The following is a 27,631-nucleotide window of genomic DNA, read 5'->3' as shown; positions in this document are numbered from 1 at the left end:
CCTGTGATTCTTATCTACCGCCAATTTGCTTTGACTGTTAGTAGATCAGATTTTTATAGAGAGCTTAAGCTTGTAATCAATCTTTATAGACATTTGAACCGCCTTGATCTTCTGATTTCCCTGGCGCACGACACATATTTAATTTTTTTGCAATGAGCCATCTGCATTTTTGGGGAAGCCAGAAGAAGGTTATTGACCTTCCATTCATATTGTCTATCATTTGGTAATTCAACGGCAATAACTTGGTATAGTTTTCAGATGCATTAATTGCTTTTTGGCCCTTGTTGAAACTAGATCCTATTATGTGTTAGAGAGGGTTTTATGTACCACTGCTGTTTGGTTTTCTACTATTTCTATATGTTGTGATGGTGTTGTTTTTTAAAAAAATTTGTGTTAGCAACATTTATTCATTTTATTTATATTTATTTGTCAGAAAATTACAAATTTGAATGAGCAAAATGAAAGAAAAATGTGACCGGGACAATAGGCACCTTAGAAACTTCTTAAATATGGGGTGAGGTCCACACAGAAGTTAATTTAGAATTAAAAATGTGAAAGTTAATGGCTAAGAAAACGGAATTGGATAAGGTGTTCCAGACAAAAATTGAATTTTTTACAATCTAGTTTAAAGCAGTTTACATTAGGTTTAAGGCGGTTGTTCGCACACGTTACATTACAATTAAAACTTTGAAAAGTCATTTACCGGTAAAACATTATGATGTACAATTTTGTATGCAATGCCTAAACCAGGCATGTCTTTTATTGGTTAGTTTCTTAAAACTAGCAAAAACTCCAAAGTGGAAAATCGGTAAGATTTTTTTTAATTTCATTTTAAAGAAAAGTTGGTGCCTCTGTGTATGTATCTTTGGATCTCTGGGTGTATAACATTCCAAGTTCTTGTTTCAGAGAAGACCCTCAGCAGAAGAAAATAAAATCCCAAGCAAAAATGACCAATTAAATACCACCTCGTGTCTTGGAAAATAGGAGATGAGCAAAAATAAGAGATGAACAAATAAAAAATTATAAAAAGATTAATGTAAGTAACAAGAGAGAGAGAGAGAGAGAACACTTTAGACCAAAGTGCAATCGTGGAAAATCAATAAAATGACATTAATTAAACAGATAAATAGGAAAACAAAATGGGGCAACAACCCTTTGGGAAAATGGCATCATTCTATCTTTCATTTGACTCTTTAAAAAAGATTAGAGTAAGCAACATATTTAGCTCAGATTTGCTTGTTTCCAAAATTCTTAGTTTGACCAAGTTCTTAAATAGCTATAGCAGGGGTCTTCAAACTTGACCCTTTTATGACTTGTGGACTTCAACTCCCAGAATTCCTCAGCCAGGCACGCTGGCTGAGCCATTCTGGGAGTTGAAGTCCACAAGTCATGAAGGGGGCCATAGTTCCCCCATGCTGGCTGAGGAATTCTGAGAGTTGAAATCCACATAAAAGGGCCATGTTTGAAGACCCCGGAGCTATAGTATTTTAATAATCCTTCCAAATTTTGTAATTAGAATTGGATTGGATCTAACTTTATTCATGCTAAGGACAAACTCATGGACATCCATGGTACATGTACATCTGAATTGGATTCAAGCCAGTAGATTAAATGTTATTAATGGATGAGATTTATTTTTGGTGCAAAGAAAGATTTTTTTTTTCCAAAGGAAATAACAGGAGTTCTCTTTACTGGCCTTTAATTGCTTTGTTTCATTTATTTTTCTTTATTCTCCTTTGTCCACTACTGCAAGCCATCTAGACTCATTTTTAGTCCTTAAACATGTGAACATAAACTTCCTTGTTTGTATTTTTTATAACCACTTCATAACAGCTCTTAGCCTATACGTAAACTGAAGTCGTTTGGGAATGTAGGTGATTTGCAGTTTGTTCAAATGTGCTTTGCAGGTCGAGTCTGCAGAAAGTGGTATAATTGCAAATAAAGTTTTCAAATAGGGAGGTTGAATTAATGTAAATATGTAGCAAAAGAGATACACCCAGCAGCCATTTGCATTTGTGTTGACCGATCAACCGGTGTGGACAATTTTTGTATGAAATAAAAGTGAAACTTTTGTCTCAGGATGTGCTTGAGAATGTAAAATTAAATGTTTGGCATTAAAAGACAACTGTGTATAAATCGAAAAGGGAAGAACGTCCTCAGATGCTGAGGGGCAGGGGGTGGGGGTGGGGGTGGGCGCCGGGGGGGAGTTGCATTTGTTATGTAATTTCTTTAACCATGAAATGTAACAAATGCCTTGTACTTGTGTGAATCGCAATAAAATAAATGAATTGAGCAGCTGTATGGTCTTTGAAAGTGCTTTGGTGGTGGATAAAATAACATGGGATCATTCATGCTTTTTTTGGCAATGTTTTTGTTAATGCCTTTCTTTTTTGGGGGGAGGTGGGGGGGGTGTTCCCTGCATATTTGTCATCTCATAGGACAATGAGAAAATTGTAACCAAATCATAGAACGGCCGACAATTCCCCCAACATGTTTTATCTTCTTTTCCCTGCTTTTTCGCCCCACTGTAACTAACTAGCTATCTTTTCAAAAGCATTTAGTCATATCTACCGTCCTCCTGCAGATCTATGGCCGTAATAATCAAGGTTTGTTTCGACATATCTGCAATTTTGCCACTCGGCCCGGTGATCTAAAAAAATACAAGCTCTGATCTCCCCGCTCTTTCCGTACCAGAAATATTGTGCTCAAATATTTTGCTTCGACTTTCTTACCTGTGTCTCATCTTATCCAATCCATTGGAGGGATGGGCAGTGCCATGAGCTTAGACCTCCATGTCAGGATTAGAATCTGTGTTCCTTCTCTTTCGCTTGCACGCTTCGAGAAGTAACAGCCGTCTTCTCCCTGCTGAAAAGTTTTTTTAAAAAATCTATAATCTCATGCATTTGAAAAAGCTAAGTTTTAATGCCGTCAAAAAATGCCAGACTGCCATCTTTTTTTATAAAGATTTTTTTTTATAATAAATGAAGACCATGTTTCATTTTCAATATAAGCCTTTGCTTCATATAGGGGGAAAAAAAATCTTAGATTTTGGACGGAGGTACTCACTTTTTCACTAGTTTTGCTCACTCGTTGTTGTTGTTTTTGTTTGAAATTGGTGTTATAAAGGGTCGATAAAATGAGTAAGATGGTTGCTTTCTTGCAGAGTTTCATTATCAAAACTAGGTAACATCATCAAGGAGCCAGCTTCGGCATCCGTGGTAATGTTACCTAGTTTGGATAATAAAACGTCTGCAAGAAAACAACCTAGCTGAGAAAGAGCACCATTTGAACTGTGAGCCAGAAATATTCTCACCTATCAGATCCCGATAATTTCTCGATTTCACCCCTTTTCAAACTGCACAACTCTATCTTTGCACCAGTGTATTACAGGGAGCTAAAATGCACAATGAATGAATTTGGGCCTTCTGAGGTCTTACCTTTTTGTTTTACGAAGGCCTTCTGCCGTTTTGCACCTCGTTGACCAGACTTTATGGCTTATTGTATTATCCAAGTATGAAACAATCCTTGAACCCAGGAAGCTAATGACCACCAAAGCTTAGCCGTACTGTAAGATACAACTGCTGGAAAGCTAAAATGGAAGCCAATTCGGATCCAGATCAAGCTTGCTTAAAAACCTATATATAATGGAGGATGCAATGCCAGATACGGATAACTAACTGAGTTTCATAGCTTAGGGTATCCCATAAACGTAGTCTGTTCACGGGGGCCTCCATGCAGAGGTCAAAAAGTCAAGATAGGAGTTACAACCACAGGATAGCAATCCCTCTCCTTTTTAACATACAGGCATCACCCAAGAAAGGTTTTGCTTACATGGTTGTGACTAACATCTTGAATTATTATTATTATTATTATTTTTGATTCGCACACATCCTGCACACTAGTGGCTAATTAACCAATGTAATCAGCTCTATTGAAGAAGTTGGCTGCGAAGCTCACTATACCACATCAGGAATCGTCAAGCATAGTTAAATTCAGATTTTAAATGAAACCAGCTAAGCAGCACTTTGCTCTTCAATGATACCACAAAAACATAATGATTAAATCCATAAAACCTCTGATGGGAGTGCAATGTTTAGATATAACCACATCATTTTGCATATCCCAATACTGTTTACCCTAAAATAAAATCTGTGTAAGTTGAAAATTCTCTCATTAAATAGAAGGAGTTGGCAATTTGGGTGTGGACTAAGAATCAAAGCAGGGCCAGGCCTGGTTAGGAATTGCATGAGAGACCACCAAATTTATCTACAGACTCTGACACGGACGTCAGTGACAAAATTTGTGAGCCAGCAATGTCCTGCAGCCTCCAAAAAAAAAAAAAGCCAACACAGTCCTAAGATCATTTAATGTGTTAGTACCACTTTATAATGCCTTGCTAGGACCAGACTTGGAATACCGCATCCAGTTTTGGTCACCACGATATAAAAAAAAAGATGTTGAGACTCTAGAAAGAGTGCAGAGAAGAGCAACGAAGATGATTAGGGCTAAAACATACGAAGAAAGGTTGCAGGAATTGGGTATGTCCATTTTAATGAAAAGAAGGACTAAGGGATGACCTGATAGCAGTCTTCCAAAATCTAAGGGACTGCCCCAAAGAAGAGAGGGTCAACCTATTCTCCAAAGCACCTGAAGATGGAACAAAAAGCAATGGGTGGCAGCTAACAAAGAGAGGACCAACCTAGAAATAAGGATACATTTCCTCACAGTTGGAACAGTTAATCAGTGGGGTGGCTTGCCTCCAGAAGATGGTGGGTGCTGGAGATTTTTAAGAAGAGACCGGACAGTCACTTGTCTGAAATGGTATAAGCTCTCCTACCTGAGCAGGGGGTTGGACTAGAAGACCTCCAAGGTCCCTTCCAGCTCTATTGGCCTGTTATTCTGTTGATCGGCATCACTATGCAAACTCTGCCTCCTGTGTAGGCATGAGTTGGCACAAGGCATGCATGCACCAAAGGGATGGATTTTGTGTTGCCATGTGACCATGCTTCTTTGGTTATTCGGCCACTTCCCTTCCTCCCCCTGGTCGACACCCATGGGGAGGGCAAACAATTTCCATTCTGATGCCAATCGGTATGGAAGTATCCATGGAGTCCAGGTAACCCAGCTTAACTCAAGAACCTCTTTTCTTAAAACAACAAAAACCTCTAGATCAATTAGGGGGCATGGCTAGGAGATTCCCCATCATCTACTATAACTGTGCAGACCTATGCATGTTCCTTACAAACAAACATGGAACATGTCCTCTTGATGGAAGCTACAATTCTAGACAAATATATCTTGGGACTTCATAGGACTGGCTTCCAGATATAACTAGTAGAACTCTATGGGCAAGTGAAGGGACATTCCAGCTTAAGAGTTGGTTCAGGGGAGGAAAGATCTGAGGTCAAACCATTTAAGTCTTTATTGCTATTTTGCAAGAGAAGGCAGACAGTCTGGCAAGATTCTTGTAACACAGACAGTCCTCGAGTTGAGCTCCAATTTTTTTGTTGCTAAGTGAGACAGTTGTTAAGGGGTTTTTTTCCTCTCTGTTAAGTAAGCCACTGTAGTTGTTAAATTAGTCACACGGTTGCCAAGGAGATCTGGCTTCCGCATTGATTTTGCTCGTCAGAAGGTCGCAAAAGGGGATCATATGACTCTTGGACACTGCGACCGTCATAAACACATGCCGGTTGCCAAGCGTCTGAATTTTGATCATGTGACCATGGGGATGCTGCAATGGCCGTTAAGTGTGAAAAACAAGTCACTTTTTTTCAGCGGCGTTGTAATTTGGCCAGTCACTAAACAAATTGTTGTAAGTTGAGGACTATCTGTATAGATAATCAAGAACGGAATATCTTACGTGGGCCTATATTCGCGAGCGGTTCTGATTGCCTGGCGATATATTTGTCTAGAATGGCAGCTTCGTTCAGTCAGATTTTCCCAACTTAGCATCTTGTAAATATTTCGAACACAAATTAATTCAAATTCACCAAGGATATGTTTGGTATGCAAAAAAAAAAAGAAGAACAAAAAAGGAAGAAGGTTGAATAACAAAAAATGGGAAGATAAGAGTGAAATCCTTTCAAAAATCTACATGCTGTGACATAATTTGTCACAGTAGCATTCCACAGAAGTTCAAAAGAATTTAAACAACATAGAATGGATGTTTGGATGGCTGATTAAAATGAACTAGTACAACTGTCTATCCTTTGATGATTATTACTGCAAACTGTTGAAAAGGTTAAGCTACTGAAGTTAGTCAAGTTAGTCCCAGTTCAAGTATCCTCTAAAGCAGGGGTCTTCAAACTTGGCCCTTTTGTGATTTGTGGACTTCAACTCCCAGAATTCCTCAGCCAGGCACGCTGGCTGAGGAATTCTGGGAGTTGAAGTCCACAAATCACAAAAGGGCCAAGTTTGAAGACCCCTGCTCTAAAGACTTCCAAGCTTTTCCTCTGATAGACACAACTTAGACTCCATCAATTATAAAACATGCTTGAAAAATTAAAATGCATTGGACCAAAGATCTTTGGCACTTCTTATCCAAAAGCTCTTGGGAAAATCGGCCCTGTGGTTTGTTCTCAGTCCTGTATTCCCAGAAGTGCTTTGAACTTTGGAAAATGAAAGTTTTCTCGGGGCGTCCCTTCCATCCATCAGTTGCTAAGATTTTGTGGCTTGTTTCCATGTTATTGAAGACTTCTCTGAAAAGGAAGTCTTCAAGGACCAAGAGATAGCTTGGTGATATCGGGGTTATTGTTGTTGTTTTTTCTTGACATCCTAGACAGTTATTTTGCTTTTAATATGTTGTGCTCCAGAAATAAGACCTCTGTTCTTCCACCCATTAGGCACACTGTATCCTTGGATCGCTCCGTTTTATCAATAAACGCCAACCCATAAAGTTGGGTTGTCTGAATACAAGTCCGCTGTAGATGTGCATTCATTGCCTGGGTTTTGAAACCTCTTTCTGAAAAACAAGGAGACTGCACAGGCCATCAGTTGCCAGCGTGAGGAAGCCCTAATCATAAACGGTGACTTGGTGCGACGATTGACTAAGACTGGCATGCTGGCTTAGCTGCCATATTATACTATCAAGGTCTAGCGTGCAGCTCTGCCTGCTTGTTTTCGTTCCGGAATGGGATGTTTAGGCTCGGACCCTTGACCGCATCTCCTTCACCCCCAGCCACCTGCCTTAGTCCATTTTACAGCCAGATTTCCTTCTCCGCTGGCCCTCTCTTGGCCATTCTCCATGGCCAGTGGGACCGTGGCCCTCCATCCCTCGCCCTTCGGCCTGGCCCATTCGCCCAGACACTATTTGACCAGGGCCTTTGGCCAATCGGGTGACAGGCAGAAGCAACGGTGCTGCAGGAGCAGTGTGCAACTGGCGATGGGTTGTGAGGAGTCAGCGAAGGGCCAGGAGTGGAGGGCCAGGGGCCCATTAGCTTTGGAGAACGGCCGGGAGAGGGCCAGCGGAGGAGAAAACTGGCTGTAAATTGGCTGGGGCCGAAGAAAGCATGGCCAATGGTCCATGCCTAAACATCCTAGACCCTTTTAGTTCACACAGGACTGTCTTTATTCTTTGCACCCTGGGTTTAGCAAGGATGGAAGGTGCTCCACGACTGTTTAAATGATTGACACGAATAGAACAAAAACGACAGCTGTAAACTCTCCTTCGCCAGAAGGGTTGCCTTCCTTAATACCTTCATTCTGAAATGTAATTGTGAAAGGTGGAAATGCTCCTGATCTAGAACTGTGACGTCACTCTAGACCAGCGGTTCCCCACCTTTTGGGGGTCTGTGAACCCATAGCCACGGTGGCAGTGGGCAGCGGCAGCACCAGCGAGGAGGGGAGGGTTACGTGCACGCAACCTAATCCCACGCGTGTGCAAATAAAGCTTCACGCGCTCGCCTGCTGCTTGCCCGGCCTGGTTTCCCCACAGGCTGTGAACCTGTACGGGTCTACAGCCCGTGGTTTGGGGACCCCTACTCTAGATTATGTCCAGAATTTTTGAATGATCAATTATTACATTAACTTTTCATTGGTGTGGGGTTTTTTTAGCTTTATGAGTCTACGAAGTTGCCATGTGCTAGTATTCTCCTTCATCCACCTAGAACAGGGGTCTTCAAACTGGGCCCTTTTATGGCTTGTGGACTTCAACTCCCAGAATTCCTCAGCCAAGCACGCACAGTCCACAAGCCATAAAAGGGCCCAGTTTGAAGACCCCCTGACCTAGAATAGCATTGCCTACAGGAGATCTTTACAGAGGTCATTCCAATCACCACTAACTGAGGATAGCACATCAGGGCTGTGAAAATAGGAATAACCATTAAGAGGGCAGCAAAGAGGTACAGGTAGTCCTCAGCTTACGACTTAACCGGGAGCAGAATTTCCGTTGCTGAGCAGGACAGTTGTTTTGCCTGATTTTACGACTCCTGCCTGATTTTACAAACTTTTTGCCAGGGTTGATAAGCAAATCACCCCAGTTGTTAACTGAATCATGCAGTTGTTAAGTGAATCCGGCTTCCACTGTTAACTTTGCTCGTTGGAAGCCAGCTGGGAATGTCACGAATGACAATCACATGGCCACGGGACCCTGCAACAGAGTGTGTATCCATACCTGTGGCCAAGCACCCCAATTTTGATCACCTAATCATGGAGGTGCACCACCCATTGTAAGTGCTAGGACTGGTCACGAGTCATGCTCTTGTAATTTTCAACTATCACTAAACGGATGGTCGTAAGCTGAGGAACGGCTGTATGGAAAACTTCGGCTATTGAGCTATTTCCTAAGACCACCCAATTTTGGACAGTATATATTGCTAAAAACAGTTTGAGACAATACGAAACAGGGGAAAAATGACAAATATCCAGGAACAACAAAAAATACCCTGACCCCTTTAGCATAAAACATCCCCACATCAAGTGTGTCGCCTACCATAGCCTGCGGGGAGAGTAGGCTTTTAATGACATTTAAATGAAATCAGGGTAGGGGCCACAGAAATCTCTGTGGGGGGGGGGAATGTATCTGCACTTGTCTTCAACTGCCACAAATCAAATTATTATTTTTTTATCGCTGGAGGGATGGCAAGCATTGTGGCAGAGAAGACCCCATCAGATGACACTGTCCGTTCAATGCAAAGTATGCCACCTCTATCTGATAAATTAGGATGGGCAGACACTAGAGGGATACTTTGGCCACCTAATGAGAAGGAAGGACTCACTCTAGAAGAGCCTAATGCTGGGAAAGATTGAGGGCAAGAGAAGAAAGGGACGACAGAGAATGAGGTGGCTGGATGGAGTCCCTGAAGCAGTAGGCGTGAGCTTAAATGGACTCCAGAAGATGGTAGAGGACAGGAAGGCCTGGAGGAATGTTGTCCATGGGGTCGTGATGGGTCGGACAGGACTTCGCAGCTAACAACAACAACAACAGACGGATAGTGGTTAGCCTGTTCTTATGCCATGGAAAACTGTACAGGGGTGACCTTGAATTGCACCTGGAAGCCTATCATCACCAGTTTAGCTCAAAAAAGCAAAGGTTCAACCACCCTTCTGCATTCTGGACCAGCGGCAGCCTCTGAGCTGTTTTCAGGGGCAGCCCCACCTAGAACACATTGTGGTAGTCCATGTCTCAGGTGACCAAAGCACCTCGGTGGCTGTTCGGAGGGCTTCCCAGTCCAGAAACAGTTTATGGATGGAGAACGAATCCATCCAAATGCTTTCCTATGCCAGCCACCACTTCCTCTTCAAGCAGGAGCTGCAAGTCCAGGAAGACCCTCAAATTGTATACAAGTCCCGATAAAAGAATGGAAAATGTTCGGTTCAGAATGGTCCAAATACCCACAACCACTCCATGTTGCTAGGGTCAAGTTTATACTATCCCAGCCTGTCCAGATACAAACACACTGGGACAAGACATCAACAATTTGCTTTGTTGTCCAGGGGTGTAGGTACACTTCTTGGTATCATCTTTATATATATATATATATATATATATATATATATATATATATATATATTTGATTGCCAAATTATGTAGATATGATGTACTTATGTAGATATTAAATTGGAGGGGCTAGGTATCCTGATGTTTGAGCTGATAGCCCAATGTAACAGATGTTCTGGTCTTCATCATGTACTTTTTTTTTTAAAATCCCATTTATATCCCGCCCTTCTCCGAAGACTCAGGGCGGCTTACAATCTAAGAAGCACAAATCAATGTGCTTAGCAATAGCCTTCATTCTATGCATATGCCTGCTTATTAGGGCTTTCGCCCCCCCCAGCGCCATTTTTACAAAGTCAGCTTATTGCCCCCAACAATCTGGGTCCTCATTTTACCTACCTCGGAAGGATGGAAGGCTGAGTCTACCTTGAGCCTGGTGGGACTCGAACCTGCACTAATTGCAGGCAGCTGGTGTTACTTAAGGAGGCATTAGCCCACTGCTCTACCAAGGCCACCATCTGCTACTTCATGGCCACCATCTGCTATTACGCTCTACGTTAGCACCTTGTCCCCTCTAAAGCCAAGATCAAGAAAGAATAGTTTAAATAGCTGCTAATATTTCAATTTTGTTGCCCGCAGAAGAGGAATTGGCATTCTGTGTTGTTCATTTCGATTCTTATCCATTCTAAATATTGGAAAATGATGTCCTGGTTCTACCGTAGCCTGTTCCTTTTCTAGAGAAGAATTGCTTCTACAAGTGTAACGTTGAGATTATCCGGAGTGACCTGGCCTACTGTCTGACAGGCCAGCTCTGGATCTGTTTGACCTCCTGTATCCTTAATCTTCTCAAAACCATGAGCCACCGTAGAGAATGGATTCCTATGTCAGTTGGCCACAACTTGTGAGTGCATCACCCATAAATGTACACTCGAGAGCCTTCGAAATTGGGATGACCCAGCACCAACCTGCACCGTTGACCCTCATGGTGTGTTCCTAATTTTCTTCCTTGGCTGCTAAAGTTTTGTGTCTAACTTTTCAGTTTAAATGCACTGGTGAAGCAAAGGAATTTCGGGGTGGGGAATAAACCTTCTCCTCTTGAGTTCCAGAAGGTAAGAAGGAAGGTCTTGAGACCAGCTTGACAAGCTAAGACCTGAATGTTCTGCCACGGTTGTGTTACCAGTTTCCTTTCCTCTGGCTGTCTCGTGTACAGTACTGTGCGTTTTGCGCTCTCAATCGTTGTGACTAGCATTGCCGTCACTTCTCAGGAGTTCTGTGTATCTAACCCCTTTTTCTTGTCGGCCTCCTTTGCATGCCTCCGAATACAGTTCGCTGTGCAATCGATGGTGTCGTGCATGTTGAAAGAAACCTAATCTCTTCTTTTTCGTCTCTCTGTTACCACCAGGCCTCCAGAACCCGTTTACAGCACTGTGAACAAATTCTGTGATAAGCCACCTTCTCCTAGACATTATTCCCCTGTCGAGTGTGACAAAAGCTTCCTCCTTTCCGCTCCCTACCCCCACTACCACATAGGCCTGCTCCCTGACTCTGAAATCATCAGGTACTGCATGTGCTTATTCCTCCTTTCCACACGCGAGAATGCATGGGTGTCACTTAAGCGCAGAGAAGATAGGCTGAACATTCCACCCAGAGAAACATTGTCTCTCCTACCAAGACAGTTAGGTCTGGAGATCCGGGAGCCACGGTGGCATCTGAACCCTTTGGGGTGGGACCTTACAGAAGGTGGAAAGTTGCATTGTATGGAATTGGATATCTAACTCTGGGTTGACACCTCCAAAAGGTGCACGCTTTAAGGGACTTTTCAGTGTCTGCTGGGCCTTTTGTAGACTCTTCTACGGGTTCAACTACCTCTGGGTTGTTTGGTTGTGAACCTTTCAGCCAGAGTATGGTGCCCTTAGGTTTAGATCGTTCATCTGTGCTGAGTTCACGAATGAAAGATGGAAGGAAGCGAAATGAGCAATAAGGAAGGCAATTCTTTTTTTTAAAGATGCAAGTAATTCGGTGGCAGAGAGAATTCTGAAAGAGAAAGTGGGGGAGAGAATCTTGGTAGAACTTTGTTCTCCCCCAAATGGTCCCTCTTCTTATGTGTCTCTAAGATCATGGCTTTAGACTGTTATTGCTTCACCAAGCAAGTAGCAGATGGAAGACTCAATATGAATGTAGATGTATTTAGTTTTACTTAAGAAAAGTTGTATCTTCTAACCAAGGAGAGAAGCAACGTAGAACTAAGGAGACCGTGAGAGCTAACTGTGAGAGCAATCAACCAGCAGAATGACTTGCCTTCAGATGTTGTGGGTGCCCCATCACTAGAGGCTTTCAGAAAGAGACTGGACAGCCATTTGTCTGAAATGGTATAGGGCACTGGTGGCGAACCTATGGCACGCGTGCCAGAGGTGGCACTCAGAACCCTCTCTGTGGGCATGCGTGCCATCGCCCCAGCCCCGCCTCCCCCTGTAGCCCCCTCATCATCAGTATCCCCCCCCAGAGCCGGACAGTGGGGACAAGACTCCGCCCTTGCGCCCCATTGCACCCCATTGATGCCATAGGGCCCGGGCAGAAGGCATGGCTACCATGGTGCTGCTGGCCTATCTGGACGATCTGAGGTGGGCTGTTGAGGTGGTAGGTAGCCCTGTGGGAGGGTGGCATGGGGGGGTGGGCTGGGGGCAGGTGGAGGGGGCGGGGGTGGTTTTGGGACACTCGGTCTCTAAAAGGTTTGCCTGAAGACCCCCAAGGTCCCTCCCAACTCTTATTCTATGTTTTAAGTTCCAAATGGCTGCCCAACTCACTGTCAGAGAGAGAGAGAGAGAGAGAGAGAAAGAGAAAAGAGGGGGGGAGGGAGGGAGAGGTCTCCTATGCTGGGAGCAAGCGGTAGAGAACCACAAAAAGTAAACTAGTGGATCAATCCAAGCATGGTTTCCATGATGCGTTCTTCTCTAATGACCACGATGCTGGACAACAATAGAAGCAGTGTAACAGCTTGCCTCCAGACGTTCTGGGTACTCCATCACTGAAGGTTTTGATGAAGAGATTGGGCGACCATTTGTCTGAAATGGTAATAGGGTCTCCTGCTTGAGCAGGGGGTTGGACTAGATGACCTCCAAGGTCCCTTCCAACTATGGTATTCTGTTTTCCAAGGTAGATCTAAGTTGAGCCATATTCTCTCCTTTTTTTTCCATTTCTTGTACAATTCCCAAGATCAGTATCAAGGAGGAACTTTCCAGTTGTGGTTAGGCCTAAAACAGCTGATTGTGGTACCAAGCTAGGGAAATTATTTAACAGACGGAGGAGCTGCAGCCCCACCAGGACTCGTGACACCTGACACGCAAGTTTGGACCTATTGTTTAGGGCAGGATTCAAAACAGCATCCTTGCAACTACACATTTTGTTGGTGCAACGGGGCTAACCTAATCGCCCCCAGCCCAACATTGCACAGATGACAACGGGGTCTTATTTCTTGATAGCAGGAAAATGTAAGTTTTCCTTTCCTGGACCGTGTATCGTACATGTGAACATTAATAGGAAAATCCTAGAGATAGGCTTACTCAGAGAAGGATAGCAATAGCGCTTAGACTTCTATACCGCTTCACAGTGCGGTTTGCAGAATCGGTATATTGTCGTCGTCCCCCAACAACCTGGGTGGAAGTCCGAGCCTACTTTGAGCCAGTCAAGATCGAACTTCTGGCAGTGGGTAGAGTCATTCCACAATGCTGCATTTGAACCAGTGGGTCAGCTCAGCTCCCTCTTTCCTTGTAAATGCTCCTCCCAAGGCTGATGGTTTCTTACCGTTACCTGTCGGAAACAAACCATCATCAAAAGAACCCCTTCGTTCGCCTAGTGCAGGGGTCAGCAACCTGAAACAGTGAAAGAGCCACTCGGAACTGGTTCCCTCACAAAAGGAAAAACTGGGAGCCGCAAAAAATGTGTGCGCATGTGCGTACATGCGTGCATGCGCAGAACAGAGTTTGACTGAAGAGTGGAGCCAAGGCGAGATATGCACCTACCCTGCATATTTGAATTGATTGGTTGAACTTTTTTAGTCCCACTTTTTTTTGGGGGGAGTACACATAGCAGAGGACTGGGAGCCGCAGGAGATGGCTGAAAGAGCCACATGTGGCTCTGGAGCCGCGGGTTGCAGACCTGTGGCCTAGTGATCTGTCACAGTTCACTAGTTATCTACCGGTTTCCCACCGACACCGAATCTAGCAGGATGTGATTCCTTCACCATTGGTTTATTTCTCTCTCTCTCTCTCTCTCTCTTCCGATCTCCAGCGATCTCTACAATTCCATTCACTCCGCTGGCGTTTCAGAGAGCAGGGGGTTTTTTTCTTTTTTTTTTGCTTTTGTTTTTTAATAGTCTTACACTTTTGCAAACTACTTTTCCCAACATCCCGTAGAGAAAGCTGGTTATTATATTCACGGAGCGGGTGTCATCATGCCGCGTGGGATTCTAACCTCAGCACCGTTATTCTTATTAAGTCACATTGGGAAGGAAGCGTTCTCGAATTTCACAAAACTACCCTCCCCAGGCCTTAAAGAAAAGGCGTGGGTTTTAGCTTCTCTGCTGCAATTTAATAAGCAGCGAATCGCAAGAGCAGTTGCAGTCACGTCTCCGGCAGGGCGCTAAGGTGAAATTAGAGCCTTAGCTTAGAATAGAGGTAAGCAACCTCGGCTCTTTTATGACTCAAGGACTTCAACTCCCAGAATTCCTGAGTCAGCTATGCTGACTCAGGAATTCTGGGAGTTGAAGTCCATGAGTCATAAAAGAGCCGAGGTTGCCTACCCCTGGCCTAGAATTATGTTAGAATTTGGTTTTTTTTTGAATAAGAGCTATAATTCCCTCTGACCCATTATTTCATGCTAATTTTCCATTCGTTCATTCGCCATCTTTATTTCTTGTATTCTGTTCTCTCCTGGTGGCTGTTGTTTGTTTGTTTTCTGTGCCTTCCTAATATTCATAGGTAGCTGTGTTTTAGCATGCTAATAATCTGCACGGAACTGTAAACCTAGGCATGATGTGATGCCATCTACATATATGTAGATTAAGCCTAATTTGGTCCATCAGGGCTTTCTGTCAGAGATGTATATTATAATTGCTCCCCACTTTAAGGCACCTTACGTTTTTTTATCAGTGTGCAAGCTTTCCCCCCCCCCTCCAAAGATCTAAAGATAACTAGCAATATTTTTTAACAAAATGAGGAACCAAGGATGGGCTAACAACTTCAACTGACATATTTTACACCCGAGATAGGAAAAGCTTGGAGTTCAAATATAAAGCCAAAGGTTCTTTCAATATTTCAAGGTTCCATATGGCTGATTATTTGTTTATTGACTTCATTGGACACTTCCCTGTCTCTCCCCCCCCACCCGCCAAAAAAAGAGGTGGGGGGAGATTACAGCAAAAAGATGTGGTGACCGAAGGAGTGTTTAAGAGGAGCTTTTGCTTCTGGGGTTCTGACATTTTTGAAAAGGCCTCAAAAGTCCACAAATTTACTTTTTGCTAAGAGTAGAACGTTGTTGAATTTGAAAAGCGAAGCAGCCTTGGTGAACACCTGAATGGGAAACCGTTAGTATATTTCAGGGCTCTGGATTAGACCTGGAAGTTTAAAACAAAATGTGGGAGAAGACAATAGTGGCCACAACTTTTTTTTTAAATTACATTTATATCCCGCCCTTCTCCGAAGACTCAGGGCGGCTTACAAGCTTAGCAGTAGCCTTCATTCCATGTATATGCCTGCTTGTTAGGGCTTTCACACACCCCCAAGCGGCATTATTACAAAGTCAGCTTATTGCCCCCAACAATCTGGGTCCTCATTTTACCTACCTCGGAAGGATGGAAGGCTGAGTCAACCTTGAGCCTGGTGGGATGCGAACCTGCACTAATTGCAGGCAGCTGGTGTTACTTAAGGAGGCATTAGCCCACTGCTCCACCAAGGCTCTTCATAAGACATCTTGAAAACTGGAGGTTTTCAAGAATAGACTGGACGGTCATTTGTCCAGAATGCTATGGGGTTTCCTGCTTGAGCAGGGGGTTGGACTAGAAGACCTCCAAGGTCCCTTCCAGTGGTGGGATTCAGCCAGTTTGCACCACTTCGGCAGAACCGGTAGCTAATTCTTTTGTTGCCCAGGCCCAGAATGGACTTCTGGAAGCGGCATCCACAAAGTGAACTGGTTGTTCCCATATTTGAATCCCATCGCTAGTCCCTTCCAGCCTTATTCTATTCTATGTTGTATAAGCATCTCCGTGTAGCCACCAGAAGTCCAGTTTGATTTTTAGCAGTGGTACCTCGGTATTTATCCCTAAGTGATTCCAGGAGGCGCGAGGAATACCAAAAATGATCAGCACCAATTTTTTTTTTCCCATAAGGAATAATGTACTAAGTCACAAGGCAGCTGACGCTGGCAAATTCTCACTTGTGCATTGAGTACTAAACAAATGATGAGTACCGGGACGAAATTTTCGCCTCAAAATGCGTTGCATACCAAATCTGATAAGTTTCAAAGGAGTTGAGTACCAAGGTACCGCTGTACGTTATTTTTTCCCTCTTCATCCACAGAAATCTGTCTTAGACATAAATTCCTAATAAAGCCTTTCGCAGAGCACAGAAGTCTCATAAAAGTCATGTAAAGCCATCTGCACCCAAACACATCACCTTGTAATTTGTATACCTGACATTTATTGAATTGATTGTCCTGCGATCATATATTTCTTGAACCATACCCAGCCAGACTGCCTGGGCTGATAGAATACACAGTGCTCCATTTTAGCCTAATACTGTATAATGAGTAAAGGCAGCCCAGGAGTTCACACAACATGCTTCATCAGGTAAGTTTCAGTCATTTGCTCATGCCCACTTCAGTGAGTGTTCAACTTAATTGTTTTGTGTGTACAGATAGTCCTTGACTTACCACAGTTTGTTTAGCGACCGTTTGAAGTCACAACGTCACTGAACGTATGACCATGTTTCACACTTAAAACCATTGCAGCCTCCCCGTAGGTCACGTGAACAAAATTTGGAGGCTCGGCAACTGGCATGTACTTATGATGGCTGTGGTGTCCCGGGGAGTGTGTGTCACGTGATCCCCTTTTGCGACCTTCTGACAGCCATAGTCAATAGGGGAAGCCAGGTTCCCTTAACAACCTTAACAACCGTGTGACTACCTTAATGACTACGGCACGAAAGGTTGTCAAATGGGGCAAAACTCACTTAACTGTTTTGCTTAAGAATGGGAACGTGGTTGTAAGTCAAGGACTATCTGTGTGTGCCTTGGCATGTTATACAAAGCCAACCTATATAGCCAATATATGGCTCAAAGGCATTGTGTGAACTTGGAAAATGAATACATTCAGCAAGCAGGTCCATTGTGTAACGGGACCTGAGTAACTGTGCATTATACCTCTCATCTTGTAGTTATAATATTGAGTCTGCACTTTGGAGTGATCTGATAAAAAAGAAAGCTCAAGTGTTAAAAGCTCTAAAAATATTCAAGATTCATAAATCAATACATGCCATCAAGGTAAAATTGCAGGGTTATCTTCACCGCAAGCCTGTTTTATTTCTAGGCACTGGATAACTGTATATTTGAAATGCTGCTACAATTAAGGGATAAAGTAAAATGTCCCTCAATTAAAGCTCTATTCTGAATCATTGTACGGGGTAGACAAATCCAGTTTTCTGATTAACAATATGGAACTGGTTTACCATGCACTCCTTCTAGGCTGTTTTGTTCTTCTTCCCAGTCTTGTCTATAGCCCTACTAGTGGTTTCCCATTCATCTACATTACAGGCTGGAGAGGTTTGGCCAGAATGTTGGCTAAGAGTTAGAATGAGCTAAAATATTGCTGTTTACTCCTTTAGAAAGCATGGATGGATGGATGGATGGATGGATGGATGGATGGATGGATGGATGGATGGATGGATATTGATGGATGGATGTTGATGGATGGGTGGGTGGGTGGGTGAGTGGTGAATGGGTGGATGGATGGATGGATGATGAAGGGGTGGATGGATGTTGATTGATGGATGGATGGATAAGTGGATGGATGGATAAGTGGATGGATGGATGGTGGATGGATGGATGGATGGATGGATAGGTGGATGGATGGATAGGTGGATGGATGGATGGTGGGTGGATGGATGGATGGATGGATGGTGGATGGATGGATGGATAGGTGGATGGATGGATAGATAAAGCAACAGATGGATAACTTGATAGATGGATGAATTGGATGGATGGATGGATGGATGGATAAGTGGATGGATGGATAAGTGGATGGATGGGTGGATGGATGGATGCATGGATGGATGGATGGTGGATGGATGGATGGATGGATAGGTGGATGGATGGATAGATAAAGCAACAGATGGATAACTTGATAGATGGATGAATTGGATGGATGGCTGGATGGCTGGATGGCTGGCTGGCTGGCTGGCTGGCTGGCTGGCTGGATGGATGGATGGATGGATGGATGGATGGATGGATGGATGGATGGATGAGTTGGTGAATGGCTGGATGGATGGACAGATGGATGGTTATTCCATAAAGTGACATTTTTGGTAATACATCTCTGTACATTCCAGGTGGAAAAGTAATGCCAGAGGTATTCATTTTCATGGGCAAGACATCAAACATGATTATCCTATTTCCTAAAAAGAGTTATTTGACTTGCATTACGTCAGAGCATCAGCCTCAACTGCCATTGCCCTATTTTATGTTTTTTGTCCTCTTCAATCTCACTGGATGCACAATTGTTCCGTGGGCATCCATATGGGATCTACAACCTGCTATTTTAGATGATCCAATCACTTTGGTCACAATAAGACCGTGAACCTCCATGAGCAAAAAACCCCCACCTCATGCTATTTTTATTAATTCCTTTTCCTTTTCCTTTTCCTTTTCCTTTTTCCTTTTCCTTTTTCCTTTTTCCTTTTCCTTTTCCTTTTCCTTTTCATGCAGTCATTCCAGGCATAGTTCTGTAACCCAGCCTCCCACCGTGAATATCCAGAGGACCATGTCAATAGAAGGGTAAGAGGGAACCAATATGATAAAGTTTCGATCCTTGCCACTGACATTTGTTTAAGCTTTTTTTTCATTCATAACCATTGAATCTACATATACTCTTGTCTCCTGAATATAATTTATTATATCACATATGCTGCCTCTTTCCTTTAAGAGGTTAAGACTGTGTGTACACAGTTCCCGAATCTGTCTAGTATTCAAGAGATTCAGAATTGTTGATTTGGGGCCAATCACCAGGAGCCTGTGAATTGTAGTCTTGCCTTAGGCATGAAAGTCTGCTGGGTGACTTTGAGCCAATCACCAGGAGACTAGGAGTTCTAGTCCCACCTTAGGCATGAAAGCCGGCTGGGTGATTTTGTCCCAATCACCAGGAGACTGCGAATTCTAGTTCCACCTTAGGCGTGAAAGCTGACTAGATGACTTTGGGCCAATCACTGGGAAACTGTGAATTATGGTCCTGCCTTCGGCATGAAAGCTAGCTGGTTGACTTTGGAGCCAATCACCAGGAGACTGGGAATTGTAGTTCCACCTTAGACATTAAAGGCAGCTGGGTGACTTTGTGCCAATCACTCTCTGTCAACCCAACTCACCCCACAGTGTCATTGTTATGGGAAAAATAGGAGAAAGAAGGAGTATTAGATATACTGTATTTGCCACTTTGAATTATTTATGAAAAATAATAAAGGTGGAATAAAAATAAATAAAACAATAATAATAAGCATCCACATCTGCCTGTTCTTAGGGAGATCCTAGGCCCTTGGGGAGAACTCGATAGATGGACAAAATGGCAAACCCAGACTGAATATCTAGCTGACTCTGCCACCAAATATAATAAACAAGAACAATAAAAAACAATAATATCTAGAATTTATAGGATAGAATCTATAGGGAAATTTCCTATAAATCACTTCTGGAAATGTGTTTTTTTTTTAAAAAAACAACAAACCCAGCCCTACAGGATATTTCCTGAAGACACAAAGAATCAAGGTTAACTAAAATGAAACTACAAACAAAAGGATGATTAACAAAAGAATTGATCTTTGAGAGATTGTCCCTTCTATCAACTCCTCCTGCTGACATTGCGCATGTGTTGACAATATTTGATAGCAATCCATGCTATTCAATATATAAGAATAATTTTGAACTAGTGGAATTGATATCACCGTTCTAACCACTAATGAGAGACATCGTTGTTATCGTTGCTTAATAGCAGTAGCAATAGACAGCATATTGCCCCCCCCCAACAACAACAACCTGGGTCCACATTTTACCTATCTTGGAAGGGTGGAAAGGCTTGAGCCGGTCAGGATCGAACTCCTGGCAGTGGGCAGAGTCAGACCACAATACTGCATTCGAACCACTGCGCCAGCTCTGCTCCCTCTTTCCTTCTAAATACTCCTGCCAAGGCTGATGGCTTCTTACTATTGCCTGTAGGGAAACTAACCATCATCAAAAGAATCCCTTCTTTTGCCTAGCGATCTGTCACAGTTCACTCCTTATCTATTGGTTTGGATCCTCAATTTTACCAACCTCAGGAGGCTGAGCCGGTGAGACTCGAACTGATGAACTGCTGCTGGCAGCCAGCAATCAGCAGAAGTAGTTGCACTACTGCATTCGAACCACTGTGCCACCTCTGCTCCTAGTAACAGCCACGCCCCAAAAAAGGTGTCAAAACAGATTTAAAACCTAGCTCAGGGGTAGGCAACCTCGGCTCTTTTATGACTCATGGACTTTAACTCCCAGAATTCCTGAGTCAGCATAGCTTCAGCATAGCTTCAGCATAGCTGAAGTCCATGAGTCATAAAAGAGCCGAGGTTGCCTACCCCTGACCTAGCTCAATCTTCTTTCGGGCAGCATGGTGGCTCGGCGGTTAAGACTCTGAGCTCACAAGCTGGAAAGCTGGCAGCCCAGGTTCAAGACCCCAGCGCCAGGCAATGGGGCGAGCTCCCATCCTCACTCCAGCTCCTGCCAACCTACAGTAGCGATTTGAAAGCATGCGAATGCGAGTAGATAAATAGGTACCATTTTGATGGGAAGGTAAGAAAGCTCCGTGACATCATGCTGACACATGAGCTCGGAAAGGTCTTCCTACAGCGCTGGCTTGATAGCCTTGAAATAGAGATGAGCACCATCCCCTACAGTCAGCACCTTCTCCTCCTAAAATTCAACGGGAATCTGTTTTCCTATTTCCTGGTTCTTTTATAGCTATTATTCTGTGTTCTGTACTCTGGAACAACAGAAACGGATCTTGCCTTTCATCCAAAGAGATCCTTTCAGTTCTTTGAAGACCACTTCTATCTTCAGCCCCAGCCCTCCCTTCTCCACCTCAAACTTCTCCAGCTCTTTCAGTGTCATCTTCATAAGACATCTGCTTTCCTGTTTCCTGTTTATGGTTCCCTCAACACCCTTGTTGACCTTCTCTTAACTTATTCCAGCTTCTCAGGGACGTTCTCCAGAACTGGACACAATACTTGAGAAGGCATCTCACCAAAGGAGATGTGTAGTCTGGAATATTTTACCTCATAGCTTATCAAGGTCCTACTTTTCATTTAAAACCCCACACAGAAATTGTGGGCACCCCCCCATTACTGGAGATTTTTAAGAAGATGGTGTAGGTTCTCCTGCTTAAGCGGGGGTCTGGACTAGAAGACCTCCAAGGTCCCTTCCAGCTCTTTTCTATTCTATTCCACCTAATTGTCTGTGGAGGGTCTCAGTCCTCCAGGTCATGGTTGTCCCAAAGGTGCTTGTTCAAAGAGGCAACTGAACTTTTTATTTTTCCTTGAAGACATTTCGCTTCTCATCCAAGAAGCTTCTCGAGTTCTTCAGTGCTTCAGAGTTAGAACTGAAGAAGCTTCTTGGGTGAGAAGCGAAACACCTTCAAGAAAAAAAAACAAAAGAAAGTCCAGTTGCCTCTTGAAAAAAACACCTTTGGGACATTCCACCTAATTCAGGGGTCCTCAACTGGTCCATAGCCGGCCAGAAGCAAAGCCCCGTCCACGGGGATGCTGTCAGCACGTGAAACCATGCTCTCTTCGGTCAGTGGGAAAACCCTCTCTCCACGGAACCGGTCCCTGGTGCCCAAAAGGTTGGTGGCGGGGGGCACTGACCTAATTCGTCAACAATCAAGTGTGCGATCCACAGTGCCATCTGCTGCAGTCTGCTGCAGCTTCAATCCCACGTCTTTCGTTTCACCTGCTGGTTTTTGTTGGGGGTTTTTTTTGCATTGTGGACGAGGCTGTTGGATCCAGAAGCCAGACGGTGACCTGGGACTTTTTTCCATCCAGCCTCACCACCCTGTGCAACATTTTGATTTTCAATCGCTTCCTTTGGGGGGGGTGAGGGGAGAGAGAAAAATATAATTGCCAGGAAGGGGTGTCTCCGTGGAGGAAAAAGCTCGCACCGTGCCCAGAAACAGTTGTCCCGTTTTCCTGTAAGAGTTATGCTGGGTCACAATTACGCAATTAAAAACTGAATTGATTCTGCGAAGAAAAAAAATCCGAAGTGGGACTGCCAGCAGCGAGGGGCAGAGTGATCCCGTCAAGGTTGGCATCGGGGTGCAATCAGTGTTGAAAGGAAAAGCAAGGTTTTTTTTTCTCCCTGTGCCAATAGGAGCTTTCAGATCAACGCAAAACTGCTGGATTGGAGGGGAACAGGCTACAACCCACCTTTAGAGTAAAGCGTGAACCCCAAAAGATATTCAGAACAGCTTAGGATTTGCTTCACCCTTAGAAACCCGGTTGGGATAGCGTTTGGGAAGAGCCAGGAATATAAAACCTGGACTCTAAAACTCTCAAGAGTTGTTAAAATTTCCCCTGAAACAATCTACGTGCGGTCAATGCTCCATCACGGGAGGTTTTTAAGAATAGATCGGGCAGCCCTTCTTATGAAATGGTAGCCGGTCTCCTGCTTGAACAGGGGGTTGGACTAGAAGACCTCCCAGGTCCCTTTCCAACTCTGTTATTAGGTTATTTGCTCAGTGAACAAGCAAGAAGGACATCTTATGGAAGAGAGGTGGTGGTGGGGGGGGGGGGAAGCCTAGAATTAAGAGATTCAGGCTTTTTATAAAATGCTGCCAAGGTTTACCTGGTGGAATTAATAGGAAAATGCATCAGTCAGAACTAAGCTGGCCTTTGACTTACAACAAAATGTCTAATGACCGTTCAGAGTTACAGCAGCGCTGAAAAAAAAAGGGACTTGGGACCAGATTCTCATACTTATGACCCTTGCAGCATCCCCGTGGTCACATGATCGAACTTCGGGTGCTTGCAAACTTGGAAGTATTTGCTACGGTTGCAGTGTCTCTCGGTCCTGTGAATGGCGTTTGCAACCTTCTCAGGGTGCAAAGTCAATGTGGGAACCCAGCTTCACGTTCACAACTGCAGGATTCCCTTAACTCCAGTGCTTCGCTTAACAGCCAGGGCAAAAAAAGGTCATAAGGTGGGACGTAAATCACTTAACAACTGCCCTGCTTAGCAGCGGAAATTTTGAGCCCGGCTGTGGCCGGAAGTCAACCGACGTCCTGCAAATGAGTCCAAAATTTCCGTTGCTAGGCAACAACAGTTGCTAAGTGGGTTTTTGCCCCATTCTATGACCTTCCTTGCCACATTTGTTCAGTGAATCATTGCAGTTCAATTTAGTAACAGGGCCGTTCAGCGGATTCGGCCTTCCCCCCCCCCCACCCTTGACTTCGCTTGTGAGGAGGTCGCAAAAGAGGATCACATGACCAGGGAATACGGCGACTTGTTATAAATGTGGGTCAGTTGCCAAGCGCCCAAAGTTTGATCAGGTGACCATGGGGACGCTGCAATGGACGTAAGTGTGAAAAACGGTCATAAGTCGCTTTTTTCAGTGCCGACGTAACTTTGAACGGTCACTAAATGAACGGTTGGAAAGAGAGAAGCACCCTAGAACGAAGGAGAAACTTCCTGACAGTTGGAACAATTAACCGGTGGAACAACCTGCCTCCAGAAGCTGTGAATGCTCCAACACTGGAAGTTTTTAAGAAGAGACTGGACAGCCATTTGTCTGAAATGGTATAGGCTTTCCTGCCTGAGGAGGGGGTTGGACTAGATGATCTCCAATGTCCCTTCCAACTTTGTTGTTGTTGTTATTATTGTTATTATTAAGCCGAGGACTACCTGTATTGAAATAAGCTTCTGCGGGTTTATAAAAGAGTGAAATTGGCCCGAGTGATATTATTCTGGAAAGAATTTGGGGAAGACCTATTTAACGGGTTGCCTGTATTTTGCCTAGCCCTAGGACATTCGAGTAGGTAAGCCATGTTCTTTTCTTTTCACAGGGAGCCTCGGAAAGTTGTCTTACATAAGGGCTCGACCGGGCTTGGTTTTAACATTGTAGGAGGAGAAGACAGGGAAGGCATTTTTGTCTCCTTCATCCTAGCAGGTGGACCAGCCGACCTCAGTGGGGAACTGCAGAGAGGAGATCAAATTTTGTCTGTAAGTAATTACCATCTGACCGTCTTTTTGCTTTGGTTTGGTTTATGCGTAAGGCTTCTAAGCCAAAACATAATTCGGGCGTGTTTAGTTCATACGTTATCAAATCTCATTTTTCCCCCCTCCTTTAGGAGCTCAAGGCAACTTATCTGGAGATCCCACCTTATTTTTATTCCCACAACAGCGACTTCCCCAGATCTCTGGGGCTGAAAGAGAGAGGGATTTGGCTTGAAGGGTCCACCAAATTTCCATGACAGAGGATGGGACCTAGTCCTGGGAATCTCCAGTCTAAATCCAACATCATAACCCTTCTGGTTTTCCATTCTATTAGCTAGGTTGGCATGCGTTTGCTTTGGTTTAATCATTGTCTTAATTTCCCATTACCCAAGGAATATCTTTGGCAGAAAGCAATTCAGATAATTCAGAGACATTGATGATGGATGGATGGATGGATGGATGGATGGATGGATGGATGGATAGATGGATGAATGGATGGATGGATGGATAGATGGATGAATGGATTGATTGATTCATTCATTCATTGATTCATTCATTCATTCATTCCTTTTTATAAGGAGGCATGGTTTAATCATTGTCTTAATTTCCCATTATCCCATTACCCAAGAAATATATTTGGCAGAAAGCAATTCAGATAATTCAGAGACATTGATGGATGGATGGATGGATGGATGGATTCATTCATTTTTATAAAGAGCCATGGTTTAATCATTGTCTTAATTTCCCATTACCCAAGAAATATCTTTGGCAAAAAGCAATTCAGATAATTCAGGGACACTGATTGATTGATTGATGGATTGATGGATTGATTGATTAATTGATTGATGGATAGATGGAGGGAGGGAGGGATTCATTCATTCATTCATTCATTCATTCATTCATTCATTTTTATAAAGAGGCATGGTTTAATCATTGTCTTAATTTCCCATTTTCCCATTATCCAAGAAATATCTTTGGCAGAAAACAGATAATTCAGAGACAGTGATTGATTGATTGATTGATTGATTGATTCATTCATTCATTCATTCATTCATTCATTCATTCATTCATTCATTCATTCTTATAAAGAGGCATGGCGACTCAGAGGCTTAATGATGCTGAAGATAGTTCAGGTGGAACTTTGTCCTTTGAGTTTGCTGTTTGGCTCCTGAAGATTTTATTACCAAACTAGGTAACATCTTCAGTGGGGCTTTTGGGGGTGAAATGTCATTTATATATGTCCTGCTGTTCTCACTTGGTTTTGTGACTGGTTGAATCACAGGACTGACTGAATCACACGGCTGGCTGATTCACAAGATTGATTCTGGTCTTGTGACTTCTGACTGGTTGCTGTGAGGTGTGAAATTCAGCTGTGGGGGGACAAGGGTTGGTTCTGTGGCCCGCTTCCTTATTGGTCCGTACGCTGCTTCTGAGTCAACGTGTTTGTTGATTACTGGTCCGTACGCTGCTTCTAAGTCAACCTGTTTGTTGATTATTGGTCCGTACGCTGCTTCTAAGTCAACTTGTTGGTTATTGGTCCATGCACTGCTTCTAAGTCAACATGTTTGTTGATTATTGGTCTGTACGCTGCTTCTAAGTCAACCTGTTGGTTGATTATTGGTCCGTACGCTGCTTCTAAGTCAATGTGTTTGTTGATTATTGGTCCGTACGCTGCTTGTAAGTCAATGTGTTTGTTGATTATTGGTCCGTACGCTGGTTCTAAGTCAACGTGTTGGTTGATTATTGGTCCGAACGCTGCTTCTAAGTGTATGTGTTTGTTGATTATTGGTCCATGCACTGCTTCTAAGTCAACGTGTTTGTTGATTATTGGTCCGTACGCTGCTTCTAAGTCAACGTGTTGGTTGATTATTGGTCCGAACGCTGCTTCTAAGTGTATGTGTTTGTTGATTATTGGTCCATACACTGCTTCTAAGTCAACGCGTTTGTTGATTATTGGTCCGTACGCTGCTTCTAAGTCAATATACTTGTTGATCAACCCTGCTGAAGATATAATTTGGTAATTAAACCTCCGGGAGCCAAGCAGCAAGCTCGGAGGACAAATGTCTGCTTAAAACCACAACCAGAGCTATGAATATTCTCTACAATTTCTAATCTGGAGATTGAAAAACTCCAGTGGTTTGAGCCCCAGCTCTGTTTGGTGGAGTGAGCTCCCGTCACTTGCCTCAGCTTCTGCCCATCTTGCAATTCGAAAGCATGTTCTGTGCAAGTAGATGGATAGGTACCACTTGGGTGTGGAGACGAGTTGGTGCTCTATGCAGGCAGTCAGTTTCCTGACGGTTCTGTACTTTTCCGGTTGCTCACTTGGGAGGGGGCTGCAGGGGGGGAGGGGGCCATGGGTGATGCTGCCAGAAGAGCCGCTGGTCTTTCTCTCCGGTGCGAAGCCAGTTTGCCCTTTTGTGGTGCACCATGAGAAATGTGCCAGAGTCTCCTAAAATAGGGCTGGTATCTTGGCAAGCCAAACGACCATTCTGCATTTGCATGGTGTTCTCCTGGCTACCATAACAACACCAGATGCTAATCATAACAATAATTCATTACCACAGTTATGATTACCATTACAATACTTTCAGACATTTAAAAAAAAAAACCTCCTCCTAACATGGTTTACAAGCAATACGAACCATTGGAAATATCACTTCAATATAGTTTAAAAACACATAGGATCCTTTCTGAAAGGTGAATGGTACCTGTAAAGCAAGGGTCCCCAACCCCCTGCTGGTCATAGCATGCCAGCAACCGGTCCACACAAACAAGCAAAGCCACATCTGCAGGACGCAGGCAGCACAAAAAACCACGCCCCCTCTGGTCCACAGAAAAAGCTCTCTCCATGTAACCGGTCCCTGGTGCCCAAAAGGTTGGGGACCTCTGCTGTAGAGAGATGATGGAAAGGAGGTGAGCAGATTTTTTGAACTGATGGTCTCCTGTTTTTCTCTTTTCACAGTCAACTTTGAATAAATATAAGCATAGAGTTTCCTGCTAGAGCAGGGGGTTAGACTAGAAGACCTCCAAGGTCCCTTCCAAATCCATTATTTGTTTTTGTTAGCTGCAAAGTCATGTCCGACCCATTGCGACCCCATGGACAACGTTCCTCCAGGCCTTCCTGTCCTCTACCATCTTCTGGAGTCCATTTAAGCTCACGCCTACTGCTTCAAGGACTCCATCCAGCCACCTCATTCTCTGTCGTCCCCTT

At 43.7% G+C, this 27,631-nt stretch overlaps 1 protein-coding gene across 1 annotated transcript in view; it reads left to right on the top strand.

Annotated features, from left to right (window-relative positions):
* Positions 1-27,631, top strand: part of DLG2 (discs large MAGUK scaffold protein 2) — a gene marked incomplete at both ends in the record, with an annotated part of 1,167,883 nt that overhangs the window by 954,392 nt on the left and 185,860 nt on the right. Inside the window, 3 exons of the mRNA XM_081327813.1 lie at positions 11,337-11,492; positions 18,908-18,976; positions 24,270-24,426. Coding sequence (XP_081183939.1) covers positions 11,337-11,492; positions 18,908-18,976; positions 24,270-24,426 — 382 coding nt within the window. The remainder of the gene's footprint in view (positions 1-11,336; positions 11,493-18,907; positions 18,977-24,269; positions 24,427-27,631) is intronic.

The sequence above is a fragment of the Vipera berus genome (assembly GCF_964194415.1).
Source record: "Vipera berus genome assembly, chromosome: 4".
Taxonomy (NCBI): domain Eukaryota; kingdom Metazoa; phylum Chordata; class Lepidosauria; order Squamata; family Viperidae; genus Vipera; species Vipera berus.
This window is presented reverse-complemented; position numbering and strand designations above follow the sequence as displayed.